Source organism: Alligator sinensis, unplaced genomic scaffold (genome assembly GCF_000455745.1).
Source record: "Alligator sinensis unplaced genomic scaffold, ASM45574v1 scaffold950_1, whole genome shotgun sequence".
In the NCBI taxonomy this organism is placed as follows: Eukaryota; Metazoa; Chordata; order Crocodylia; family Alligatoridae; genus Alligator; species Alligator sinensis.
Window position 1 is genome coordinate 403,481 of NW_005842331.1, and position 14,033 is coordinate 417,513.

A 14,033-nucleotide genomic window follows, 5' to 3' on the forward strand; every position below is an offset into this window, starting at 1 on the left:
AGGAGTAATTTTTAAATAACATAAAGCAGTTTCTGCTACTATCAACTTTCGGGAACTGATCTGATTGTTCCATTTTTCCAATAAATGTGTCAGATGCAGTTACAATCATTATCTGGCCAGAAAATTGTAAGAAGGCAGCAAGTAAGTTGGAATTTTATGGTTTCACTGCTGGTGGCACACTGGAGGTGAGTTCACAGAAACCCTCCTTGCAGCTGAGCCTCATAAAGGCTAGGCAGTGAAACAGCATGGAAATCGCTGTGCACCAGGGTTCTGTACTAGTTCAGGGTACCTTTATCATCCAAATACAGTATTAAGGCTTCACTTAACTCAAGATTCTGGGTCAATATGCCCTGCTTTTGATCTTAAAATGGTGTTAAGTTGGGGTCAGCAACCTATGGCCCACTGCATAAATCAGCAGCAAGGATAAGGGACAGCTGGGGGGGGGGGGGGTTAAGGCAGCAGCCCTTGGCACAGCAGGCGAATTCAGTGGAAAAGGGGTTGCTGGCCCAGGGCACAAACCTTTAATAGTTATGCCTTTGGAGCAGCCTACCTTTAGGGTGAGTGGTGCTAATTTTGCCCACCACCCCTAAAAGAGCGTAGACCCCTGGTGCAAGTCTTTGGGTTGCTCTGAATTATATCGGTGCAAGAGTAGAATCAAGACCACAGTACTGAGCAGAAAACTATCCTGTCAAAACGTCACATACATATCTCTCTGCCTCTGCCAAAATGACAAATGAAAGAGCTATGAAACTGAAGAATTATAATTCAGGATGCTGTTTAGAAGCTGAATGACAATAAGCAGAGTGCCACTGCAAATAGTTATGATGATAAACAGGTAATAAACAGCATTACTAAAAAAATTATTTGAAACTATAATGGTCTTTTCAGGGGCCCTGTAAAGTTTAAACTGGCTAAACTAACAAAATTCATTAGCAATGTTTCTACAAGCCCAAGCCCCAAGAAAGCAACAGGATTTACAAAGAATATTGTATGGGTTTCACTACATGTTTATATGCTTACAAAATGAAATGATCTGAATTGCAGGAAAAAAAGTCTTTCTTACAACTGTAGCAATAAACACTGAAGAGGCCAAAGGGTTGGGCTAAGAATTCCTATGGGCTAAGCAAGGGAAGTAGGGTTGAGTTCTTAAAACAAGCTGAAAGCTTCATAGTCTGTCAGAACTAGAACTCCTAAACCTTAAGCCCTACAGACAAATCTTATAAATTTCTTCATGCTCCTTTTAAAGGGAAACAGTGAAAGTGACAAGATGAAGATTGTTTATATTGTACTTGTGCCAAAACCCTAAGTATCTTTCTCTGATCTTTCATATCTACACCTACTATGCAATGTATCCTGGTAGTTTTTAATATAGAGAAATGTGCTTTCCTGTCCATAAAGATGCTTTCAATGCAGAATACAACACTTCTCACCAGTGTCCAAATAGACATTAGGGAACAGTTGGAATAATTGAGATTTATCATGGAATAACTTTAGAGAAGCCTGCTTAAATTTAAAGGATACTTCTAGTTACCAAGCACACTTGTAAATGAACCAGCAATAGGATTATGGGCTACATAGGGACACATACTTAACGAGTCATTTAATCTGATCAGTAATACTATATTCTCACCCAGGAATTTGAGATGATGTACAATACTGAGTGCCCACCCTGAGATGCCTTTTAAGAGGCCCAAAGTGGATGCTTGGGCATCCACCCTTACTAGTCACTTCGGACCATTTTGTCTCCAGCTGTAGTCTCCTCCTGTCTCTCAACACAATTTTTCTGTTGCAGTTCCAATATAACCAGCTGGCAAAGTTGAATTTACTCCCTGCCCCATGAATAGTTCAATGAGTGAAATCTGTTCAAGGTCCCAACTTAAGCCTAGAACTATTTCTTGTGTTACATCACCAAAAGTATTATTGAGATGACCTATGGTTTAGCTACTGGATTTCTATTAGACTACAGTTGGGGCTTTTGCCTTGTGATTTTCCCAAGTAGCTGTAAACAGATTTGGTCAGGGTGGATTTGATTTAAATCAAATCAATTTAAATCACTGTGCAGGAAGCCTTAAGTTAATCATTGTTTTCTACAAAAAGTGCATTCTTGTTGTTTGATATGACCCTAATACATATTATTCACAACTCAGAGATAGATGTAGGTTTCATTTTAGAAGGCATTTATTTTAAAGCATTGGCTTATTTAGATATTTTGATTTTTTTCAGATTAATTTTTCAGCTATGTCAGAAAACAGAATTATGATTTAGTTATTTTATTTACCAAAGCTAATTGAAGCAGATACCTGTAAAGTCATTGGGAGGTGAACTACTTCAAATTCACTAGATGAATCATGCATATTTAGGGGATATTTTTGCCACGCAATATTAGGAGGAGAACAAAACCATCACCAAAAACAACAAGTTTATGTATTTTGAATATTTTTTTCAACAAACATATACAAAACAAGCACATGTATTTTTGAATTTTTAACAATTTTAGTTATAAATGTGAAATGTGTTTTTTAATAAAAATTAAATAGATTATTTCAGCCAGGTCAACATGAGAAACTTAAAATATTGGGTTATGCAGCAAACTCAGTCTTCATCTTCCTCTTAGAATTATAGAAACCTTTATAGACTGGAAAAGACAAGCTTAGTTCACAGAGATGCTTAATGGGAACTTCTAGACTAAGCACTGAGTCCCATTGGGTAGAGTGGTTTTCTTTAATCTTTACTAATCTATAAAAAAGCCTCTAGGAACCCCATAAGATTGGGTCCCTAATCTAGTCCATGGCCTGTTGTGACCTATTTATACATTTTTTCTAAAAAGGTTACATGAATATATTGTCTCAAATAGTATGTAATTAGAATTTATAATCCCTATTCCATGATGATATCTTTGAGGTTTAAGAGATGTTAAAGTAAAACTATCTTTACATAGGTTTATTTTTTTAAACTTAACAAAACATTAAAATATGATTAAATAAAAAAATCTGATTTAAATTTTAAAAAGTCCAATTTTGATTTTTTTAATCCACCCTGGACTTGGTGCAATTATCTCCAGAATGTCTTGCAGCTTTGATAAACATGAAGGGTATAACAGGACAGTCTGCAATATAGCCTCCCGTCACATAATAGGAAAAGTTAGGTACAAAGCAGTAACGCTGGGTTACTGAACATTTTTTTATTTCATTAAGTGGGAGTGTCTTGGTACCTCTGGAAAATATCCAGCCATGCGTGCCCTTGTTCACTGTGTAGAGAAGTGAGAGTGGAGTGAGACTGGTGAAAACTACATATCTGGGAAAGATGCAACAGAAGTAGTCAAATAGCCAACTAGCATTCTGATCCTGCAAATACTTGGCTTTACTTGCTGTGTTCAGTCCTGCTAAAGTCAATGCATAAGCACTATAAATCAGTAGAGGCCAACCTCTTTTGCAGGCATGCCACAAATTTAAACTCCACACTCCCCCTGAGCAGCACTCTGATACCCTTCACTTGCCTGATCGACTGCTCTACTTTTTGTTCCTTGCATAATCTGCCACTACTATGTGCCCCACACAGAGGTTGTCTGTGCCACAGGATGGACACCTAGGAGGTACATCACTGCAGGATCAGAGCCAAAAAGAGGGTTTTTTTTTTTTTTTTAAAACAAACTTACCCTTCTGTATATTCTGCTTGCAACAGTCCAAGATACGCCTCCCACTTATTTCCAACTATTTTGCCACAGGTGAAGCATCTGACTGGGATAATCATTTTCCTGCAGGAACTGTCAAAACATTTAAAATACTATGAAAATTCAAAGCTGGAATGCAGTTGATGAACCTATACAAATGAACTCTGTGCCTTATTCATATGTGACAAAAGGAAAGTGGGAAACTCAGGAGAGTCTACTCCACAACGCAAATACAAAAGGAAAAAGAAAAAAAAAGCAGGCGGTTGGGGTGGGGGGGATTTAGTACTGTTACTGTGAAGTCCACTGTCTATTACAGTAGAACAGAAGTACTTTATACTGCATCATCATCAAAACTGATGGCTAAACACAGACAACCATTGAAATTCGGCAGGTTCATCTGGGTTATGACTGGCATCAACATAGATTTAGCACAGGCATTTACACACAAGGTTTAAATGGCAATTAATGAGAATTAGTTGTGGCTTCAGAGGCAAAGCATTCATTTGGCTAATCTATAGGTACTTCACATGGGATAATGAGTCTGTCCATCTGTCAGGTCTGGGGTAGATTAAAATCTGAATCGAGACTAGGATTAGTGGTTTGAGAGATTATTTCTAGTTCCAGTTCAGAAGCAGTGCTCAGTCAAAGGGCCAAGTGGAAGAAAGCTGCCAGTTAGGGAAACAATGCAGCAGGCATCCAGCTCAAAGGCTTTTGGTTTCTCGAGAGGAACACGAGGGCACTTTACCCCTGGCTTGTCTCTACCTTCAGGACAGAAGAAGAGTTTTCATAACACTTTTGGCATCTCCAATAAAAAGTTTGCAAAGTAGATAGGGATTTATGAAGTACTCTCTCGCACAAAATGAGAACAAGGGGTCACTTGTAGATGAAACTAGTAGGCCGCAAGTTAAAAAGGACTTCCTTGTGTTAGTTTTACACCTGGCATTTCACTCAAGCGTGGAACGTGTTGCCACCAGATAGATGCTGTGGTAGCTGCCAGTTCAGCCAGATTCACAAGAGGATGGGACAAACTCTTGGAGGAAAGGGGGAGCAGGAGCTAGTGAGCACAGGCATCAGGGATACAGCCGCTGCCTCCGAGCTTCCTCTATCTGAAATGCTGGAGGCTGCAAGTGACAGAACAGTGGGAACAAAACCCTGGTCATGCCCAGCTCCCTGTCCCTTTCAGCATCTTCTCTCTGCCCCTGTGTGAAACAGGCTTATTTAATGTGCTGTAAGCAAAGGCACTGACTTCGTTTTTTGCCAGTGGGTGCTTTCAGGTGTTAAGGAAAAAAAAGCAGCACTTAAATTTAACTCAGTGCATTCCCGTGCTGAGCCCAGCACAGGTCCAAGAGGCAGCTTGTTACTTCAACCCGGCTCTGCAGTGTCTGTATATAGCCCTTTAGTGGGGCTTTTTTGGCACTTTATCTGATAGCCCAGGGGTGGGCAATTATTTTGGGTGGAGGGCCACTTACTGAGTTTTGTCAAGCCATCAAGGGCCACATGACAGGCAACCAGAAGCAGATAAATATTAATTTTCTAAATTTTTTAGGGGCTTCACGGGCTGCATCTTGCCCACCCCTGTGATAGCTGATTGAATCAACTTTAGCTAAAAGCACCAAAAAGCCCTGCTGAAGTGCCTGATCTTTATAAATGCTGCAGAGCCAGGTTGAAGTAATGTGCTGCTGCTTCTGGTTAAGCATTTTTTCTTTTTGGTATGTGCTTGAACCCTGGAGCACCCACGGAGTCGGTGCCTATGACTGTAAGAGCATGGGCTTCAGCCCATCGTGAATTGCTATAAGCTGCCCTTAATAAGGCCAATGCAAGCACATGAGCTGATTTCTTGGGACAAATAAAAAGAAAACAGGAAGGGTGAGTGAGGTTCTAGGTTAGCAAGGGAGTGGGAAGGGGATGCCAAGCAGAGCCCACTGGGCTGTGCCCGCTGCCCCCCGAACAAGTCAGAGCCACTTGTGGATGCTGAGCAGTGAAACTGCCCACAGATGTGAGCAGACGATGCCCCGCATGTGCCTGCGGTTCTCCCCCACCAGAGCCTCCTTCCTGGTTGTGTAGATGGCCAGCGATCCTGGGGCTTGTCAGGGCCACAAACAGGGGGTTGCAACAAAATGAAGCGGGGAGGGGTAGATGCGCAACCAGGCACGAGTGCCAGGGTCTCCCTCTGCCCGGAGGGGGCATGAGCCCACTTATAACATTTGCAAAGACACTGCACAAGTGACGCGGGCTCCACGCTAAGTGCTCAGCGAAAAAGGAGGAAGCAGAAAGTCCGCTACTGGTGCACGTGGCCCGGTGCTGCCAGGGTGCGATGGGAAGTCAAGAACAGGGTTTATTTGCGTGCACGGTTTTGCAGCGGGCGGGAGTTTTGCAGCCAACGCAATCGTTTTGAGCTTCCCATGCGATCGTTTCGGGGGGCAAGGCTGGCACGGCCTCACACCCCGTCCGCAGGGGCAGAGGGCGCTGCGGCCGGGCGGGGCCCAGGCCATGCCAGCAGTTGTGAGCAAAGAAGGGCGGTGCAGAGGCCCCCTCCCCCCACGCGCCCCCGCGTCTAACGGCCCGCGCTGGCCGGTCCCGTCCCCCCCTCGCGCTAGGGGAGGGGAAGGGAAAGGCGGTTGTCCCCTCACCCTTCCCCGTACCACTTCCCCGCGGGACGAGGGGGAGGGGGGGAGGAAGGTGAGTTCGCTCGGCCGCCGCGCAAGGGGAGGGCGGGGAAAACGAACGTCTCACTGTCTCCGCTCCTCCCCGTGCCTCGAGATGGTTCATTCCGGGCGGACGGCGTCCCTGCGGGCTCAAGAGAGCGGCGCTCGGGGCGGGTTTGCGTTTCGCGTGCGCGGCGGGGCTCGGAGGCTGGGAAGCGGCGGCGGCGGAGGCAGCAGCAGCAGCGCCAGGTCCCTGCTCCCCGCGCGCTTGTTGCTGCTGTGCTGCGCCGCCCCGGACTCCGCGCGCGGCAACTGGTGTCTGCAGCGCGGGTAGCGGGGGCGCGCCCCCATTTCACAGGCGGGAAAGTTGTGCTGCCCCCTCAGCTTCGCCTGCACTCGAGGGGACGGAGGAGGAGGAGGAGGGGGCGGGAGGAAAGGGGTATCGCGAGTGCGGGGCAGCGGAGCCGGCCGGGCTGGAGGATGCAAGTTTCGGGGGTGCCGGCGGGTGCAGCCGTGTTGGGCGAGGGCAGCGCCTGCCGGCTGCGCACTACCGATGTAAAACGCGGCAGCCTTAAGTCCCACCAGCACATTTTTCAGCTCAACCTGAAGCAGGTTTTTGTTATCTCGAGTAATGCCGATGTATCTGCGAGCGCGACCCTACCGCTGACAGGGGGTCTGCACCACTGGTGGTGTGCGCACCGTAGGCTGGGAACCGCTGGTCGAAGGGCATCGGCAGACCAGGGTCTGTTGGTCAGTCAGAGACCTTTTTATTAGACCAGCTCCGAGAGGCAGAAAAATGTTTGTTTCTAAGCTTTTGGGCACAAACGCCCTTCGTCAGGCAGCTGAAGAAAGATATGTGCTTGAAAGCTGCCAACGAAGATTTTTTCCAACTCTTGGAGTTGGTCTAATACAAGGTATCGGACTGACCCTCAGACCCTGGTCTGGAGGCTGCGAGTGGGGGAGGAAAGCCCTGGGTACCCCCAGCTCCCTCTGCCTGCCAGCGTTCGCGCTCTGCCTCTGTGTGGTGAAGGGCTGGGATGAGCTGTTGCAGGAGAGGGGCATCGGGAGCTCCTGAGCATGGGAGTTAGGGGCACAGCTGCTGGACTGGAGCTTTGTAGACATGAAATGCTGAACGTTTCCAGTGAGAGGGGAGTTGGCGGCAGGGTGAGGGAGCCCTGGTGATCTCCAGCCCATTCTCCCTTTCAGCTTCCTCTCTCTGCCCCAGTGTAATGAAGGGATGGGACAAGCTCTTGGAGGAAAGGGAAGTAGCTATTGAACAGAGGAGTTGGGGATAGAGCCTCTGACTACAAACTTCCTTGGTCCTAAAGGCTGGAGGCTGCAAGTGAGGGGGTAGGGAGAGCGGGGAGCCTGGGTCATCCCCAGTTCACTCTCCTGTGCAGCATCTACTCTCTGCCCCTGTGTGATGAAGGGTTGAGACAAGCTCTTACAGGAAAGAGACATTTAGAGCTACTGAGCACGAGAGTTAGGGGCACAGCCTCTGAACTGGGGCTCCCTAGACCTGAAATGCTGGGATATTTCCAGTGAGAGAGGAGCTGTAGGGGGGAAAAAGCCCTGGTCATCCCCAGTTCACTTTTCCTTTCAGCACCCACTCTCTGCCCTTGCTTTTTCTTTAGATTTAACTTCATTTCCAGGGTCAAATCTGTTCTGAATTCAGCTGCAAATTTTGACTGAGCACAGCTCAATCGTTCAAGTCTGTGTGGGTGAGGCAGGGATAGGACAAACTCTTGCAGGAAAGGGGCATCAGGAGCTATGGAACACTGGAATCTGGGATATAGCCTCTGACTCGAATTTCCTGGATCCTAAATGCTGGAGGCTGCAAGTGATTGGGGGGGCGGAGCCTGGGTCATCCCTAGCTCACTCTCCCATGCAGCATCTGGTCTCTGTCCCTGTGGGATGGGACAGGCTCTTACAGGAGAGGGACACTGGGAGCGACTGAGCATGGGAGTTAGGGGCACAGCCTCTGAATTGGAGTTTCCTAGACCTAAAATGCTGAAGGTTTCCAGCAGGAGGAAAAATTAAGGGTGGGGTGGGAATGGGGAAGTTCTGGTCCTCCCCTGCATACTTATTTTCAGCATCCACTCTCTGCACCTGTGTGATGCAGGGACAGGAAGCACTCTTGGAGGAAAGGGGCATCAGGAGCTATTGAGCATGGAAGTTAGGGGCACAACCTCTGAACTGGAGCTTTTTCCACCTGAAATGCTGGAGGCTGCCAGTGAGAGAGGAGCCGTGAGAAGAAAACCCTGGTCATCCCCTGCAGTTCCCTCTCCCTTTTAGCATCCACTCTCTGTCCCTGTGTGACACGGGAGACCGGGTAGGATGGAGCTCTGGTCTGACCCAGGAAATGGCAGTTCTTATGAAAATCAGACTGTTGTTTCACTTTGGTTTATAGTCAGATTCATTTTTCCAATGTTGGCACTGAATGTCCGGCCCTTGGCAGGTGGGGAATACTGACTTGTTTAAAACAGTTGGTTGGACTGTAATGTAACCCAGATGCAGCCACTTCTAATGATTTCAGCTTTATGGAACTAAAACCAGACCATCAGTTTGATCTGGTCTTGATTTTTTTGTTTTTTGTTTTTTGTTCCAGATTTAATTGGCATCAAACCAGGGGTGGGACAATATGTGGCAATTAACTCCAATTAGCCATTCCCAAGAAAAGTGTTAATTGGGAAACTTCAGGGTTGTTGGTTGTAGTGGTGTTGGTTTAAGGACATGGGCAGACCAGGTTCTTTGGGTAGATGAGATATCTTTTATTAGACCAACTATTAGACTTTCCAACTAAATAGTTGGAAAGATTGTGTCTGAAAGTTTGCAAAGAACAAACACCCTTCTTCAGGCATAGTTGTCTGGCATTGTTTTGTGTTTGGGGAAACTTCACAGGCTCTTAATGTGGGACAGTGGGCTTGCCCCTCTGTCAGGGTTTGCTGCCAGAGGAGACCCGCATATCTGAATCAAACCGGCCCTCTCCTTTTAGCTCTGAGAGACTTTTCTTTTGATCCGATTCAGACTAGGGTGGTGTATTGCTCCACAAGGTCCCGGTAAAGTCCTGCTTGATGTTACTGAAAAGCAAGAGGCAGCTGAAGCAATTTAGCACTGGTCCACACTGTTCCTGACTTGTTTCCTTGTGCCTAGATGCTGTGGCTCCATCAGGCACTAATTGGAAACCATTATAATATATGGGGGGGGAGAAACCCAAAGTAATAAATAGAGGTGCAATGATATATTGGACCGGCACTAATGAAAGGAAAATTGCCGTTATTGGCAAATAGCTTTTTTTGACTGGTGCAGTCAATAATGTCACTGATAAATGCCTCATGCATGCATGGAGCCACCATGCGTGGCCAGGGATGCAGCCCGGGAGCTTCAAGAGCAGCATCTGGTTGGTAAGTCTGTGAGGGGGGGGAAGGGTTGAGGTGGGCAGATTGAGGCCCCCATGGTGAGGGAGGGAATGGGGCTGGGGCAGGGTCAGGCACTGTGCAGCCAAGGCAGGATGTAGGACTGTGCTCAGGGTGGGTGGGGATGGGGTAGGCAGTGGCAGCACTAGGAGGGGGGCTACTGGCTGGGCTACAGTCTCCTGCTGGGAAGAGGCTGGTGCAGCCCGTGGCCTTGAGCCTGCAGTGGGCAGCCTGCCCTTGCCCACACACACAAATCCAGGGGGCACATGCCTGCCATGCCTCTTCTGGGGGTTTGGATGGTGGTGGGGAGTTGTCATCCCTCCCTGCTCCTTGCGCCCCCACGGACAAGCCTCCCATGGCTCTGTCCTGCACCCTGTCCCGCCCTGGCTGGGCAGCACCTGCCCCTGCCCCATTCTGTCACTCACCATGGGGGCCTTAATCTCCCCCCCACCACAGACTTACCAGCTGGATGCTGCTCCCCAAGCATCTGGGCTGCACATCAGCAATCGGATCAGAAACAGCCATATCGGCCAATATATAATTAGCCAAATAATTATCACTTTTGGCCAAAAGAATCTTTATCGGTTCACCTCTAGCAAAAAAAAAAAAAAACAAACACGGAGAGAATACCACTGTCCATTAGGGACTTCAGGACTGGTGTAGTCAAAGCAACAAATCCATCTCATTGTGTACCCACAACCTTGGAGCCCGTTGGCATTAGATAAAATGCATGCGAAATTGTTGATTTGTTTGTGGATGATGTTTCCTTACACCAAGTTAAAGGCTGGCAGAGAAGTATTGGGAGCAGTGGATCTGTGTTTAGGAAATGCACATAGGCAGCTATCACTGCCAAATCCAGGGGTATATCCTACTTTTTTTTTTTTTTTTTTTCAGGGGGTGGCGTTTCTGGGATGAAAACTGTTGACAGTCCTTGTTTGTTTGCTTGCTGCAACATTAATGAGAGTCAGATTCTGAAAACATTTCCTTTTCTGCCTAAGTGTCAGAGAATTGCTGCAATGCACTGAGCAGAGCTATTAGTTCCCAGCATATAAATACTTGTGACTTAATGCTGATCTTATGTTAATATGCCTTTTGCATTTGTTTTTTTTTTTTAAACCTGCATTATTGACCCTATACATAGACCCTCCAGACCCCACTTGATCTCTACAAGAGCAAAGACTTCCATTAAAACAAATGGGGGTTTGATATTTGTTTCAAAGTGGTTTTACAATTCTCAGTGCTAATGAAGAGACTATTATTTTGCAGTCCCAGAGCAATAATTATCTTTAGCTGTGAACAGAATGACTTGACTTGGCATTGACAATAGCTCAAAATGCTGTGAGTGGTAGATTTTATGCCAACAGGAACTGTGCGTGCATGTGCTTGTTGTTTTTCTCCTTTTTAGTTTATTTATTGACTTATTGGTGAACTTAAAGACTATGTATTGATACTTTTTTCAGCTCTGTGTCCCCAGAATCATTCTTGTGCTGAACTGTGCAGTGAAAAGTGTTTGCAGTTGGAGATGGAAATCTTGAATTAGAAGTGAGCAAGGAGGGGCTGTTGTTGGGGGTTCATGACAGAGACCCACCATTAAAGGTAGATCAAGATTTTATAGTCAAATGGAGGGAATGAAAATGCAGCTGCATATTAACTTGATGGTAACTTTTGGACCTAATTCTCTGGTATTACTTGGGTTTGTTACTACTCTGTAGATAGTATTGCTTTAACATCTGTTGTGTACCCCAGGTATAGCCTGTTTTGGTAGGGGAAATAGGTGTAATGATCTAATAGGTCTATCACATGTCTCTCTTCCTTGATGCTATGAAATTTAAGGACTTTTACAATCTTTGAACGATAAAGGTTGCAGCATATTGAGACATCCGGCACTGTGTGAGTCCTTTGTTAGGTTAGTATATTTGCCTGCCAAGCCCCAACAGGCTGTTTAGAAGATTTGCATGTGTGCAGCATCATAGTTGGTTTATTATGGTCCTTGGCATTTCTTGTTATAGTGATTGTACTTGTTACTGCATGGGGATGAATAACCATGCTGCTTGGAATTTCTGACTTCTAGCTGTCCCCTGCAGTAGTTTGGATATTGCTGACACAACTACTACTCTTTGGCACCAACTTGTGAGGTCTTGTTAACTGGCCTGTTTTGCAGCTACTATAGACCTCTGTGATCTTAGAAGGGCATGTTTCCTGGAAGTGTTTGGTTCTGTTTTGCATGCAACACGTTTTTACACTGTTCTGTTCCCATCTTCACTTGCAGTAAGTGGCAGTCTCCTGGTCTTGGGGACTTTTAAGTTCTTGGACTGTCATGGAAAAGTAAAGGTTGCTTCAGATGGCTTGCAATCAGTGACCCTATCAAAAGGCTCCTTAATGGTGTTACTTAGTTGGTGCAGATTGGGCAGTAGTAAACTAGCTCCTGATTTTTATATTTTTTTAACTTTATTTTGATCTGGGTATAAAGCTGTTTCTATTTCGGTAAAAGAGCATGAGTCTCACTCTTCCAAAAATGTATTGGGGAGGAGTCTGCTAAAGGAAAACTCTTCCTTGTTCTTTCTTCCTTTGTGGCGTTTTGGTGTGAGATTGCATTTATCCCAATAACTAGCTCACTGATTCATGTACAGGGTTATATTTATTCTCCTCAAGACATTCACAGCTTTGAAATGCTACTTGTCTTTATCTACTTGTGGGGTTATGTACATCTTGAGGACTACAGATCTGTGAAGTGCATCTAGGTTTAGGCATTGAAAATCACTCCTCCCAAAGAACATTGACACTTCATGCTTGTGTTGAAATGGCAAGTCCTCCTTTCTCCTCTTTTTCCTGGAGTTCTTTTGGCCCTTCCTTCCTTTTCATGTCCTTGTGACGGAATTTAGCAGAATTTGCAGATTCGTTGGAATGTGACAGGGCCTCACCATGAGCACTTCTGCTATGGCCTGTTCTCTACCTGATCCTGTCTGTGATTCCATTACTGATATTGAGGGGCTGCTAAGGCCCCTTTTTCATTTGCTCGTAGAATGCCGTGGTTTGAGGTCCTAATAGCCACACTATCGACCCAGGGCACTTGTGCTCATCAAAATGAATGTTAAGACTATTCAGCCAATTAAGTGACCTGATTGATTGAACCTTCCCTTTAAGTGTTTTTATGATGCAGAAAGTCATTTTTCCTCTTGCATTTAGACGTGCTGAAAGGCTGTGTCTTTCATGACCTCTTCTGCTTGTAATTTGTGCTGTGGGATGATTTTTAATAAATCCATGCTCTTCCTGCTGCTAATGTTGAGATGCTGAAGGCCTGTATCTTTGATCTCTTTCCTTTTTTTTTTAATCTTAACTGACTGTGTCTGGGTGTGTTGTCATGCTCCTCTGGGCAAGTGGAGTCTAATCACCATTATTTTGCCTCTTATGGTGGTGTACACCCCTTGCCATCATTTTACACAGATGTAAATGACCACTAGAGGGATGTGGTGGCATGTTAGTTTCTGATGTCTCTCTGCTCTGGACTCAAGCCAAAGGCACCCCCCCCCCCCCCCCCCCCCCCCCTGGCGCGCGTACACCAAAAATCTTGGACAACGTGATTTACATTCTGCATGTGCATGCATGCATGCACAGTCACATTGCTCCATTGTGTGTTGCTGGCTACAGAAACTGGTGCACCTTAACTACATAGCCTGAAGGATGCTTGACTGAACCCAAAATGACCATTGGTAGTGAGCAGTGGTAAATGCGGTCTATTATGACCTGATTTACCTTGTTGGGCAATTTGGGTCATATATCCATTGCAGCTCCCTTTTTAGAAGAGCTCATTGCCATTTAGATTGGGGTGAAAGGGATTTTTTTTTAAATGATCCTTTTGGGTTAGATGAAATTTTTGACCTGTTACTCTTGACTGGCCACTGGTTTTTAAAAAGGAGTCAGTCAACTCCTTTTCTAGTTCCGTTTTGAGGCAAGAGATCTGCTTCCTTCCTGCTTCTCTGCTTGTGGTCACTTGAAGGAGTGTCCTTTTTTTGAGGCATTTGGCCTGTCTCTGGGAGACTTAGTGCAGCAGACAAGTCAACCTGAGATGTTAAACATTCATGGTATCTGCTCTGTGCTGTGCTGCTGCCTGTTAAATGGAATGAGGGAGAGTGAGGAATTCTAAAAAGGAAAAATGGGTGTGAATTTTATAACAAAGGATATTTAGAGTAGTGGTGGGGACCTGGAAGGTGACATGAAAAATCTAATGGATAAGACCTGGGGGATGAACCTGTTGCAGAGGGAAGGAATTAAATATTGGAAATATTGGTGGCTGCTGGTTTT

General features: G+C 45.7%; 2 protein-coding genes across 2 annotated transcripts in view; one reads left to right on the plus strand and one right to left on the minus strand.

The window, feature by feature from the left end:
* The window catches only part of POLR2L (RNA polymerase II subunit L), a 6,094-nt gene extending 2,331 nt beyond the window's left edge, over positions 1–3,763 (minus strand). The window contains exon 1 of the mRNA XM_014522240.2: positions 3,656–3,763. Coding sequence (XP_014377726.1) covers positions 3,656–3,750 — 95 coding nt within the window. The 5' untranslated portion in view covers positions 3,751–3,763. The remainder of the gene's footprint in view (positions 1–3,655) is intronic.
* Positions 3,764–6,404: 2,641 nt separating this feature from the next.
* The window catches only part of TSPAN4 (tetraspanin 4), an 857,269-nt gene continuing 849,640 nt past the window's right edge, over positions 6,405–14,033 (plus strand). Inside the window, 1 exon segment of the mRNA XM_006039403.3 lies at positions 6,405–6,564. Within this exon segment, the coding sequence (XP_006039465.2) occupies positions 6,431–6,564 (134 nt within the window). The 5' untranslated portion in view covers positions 6,405–6,430.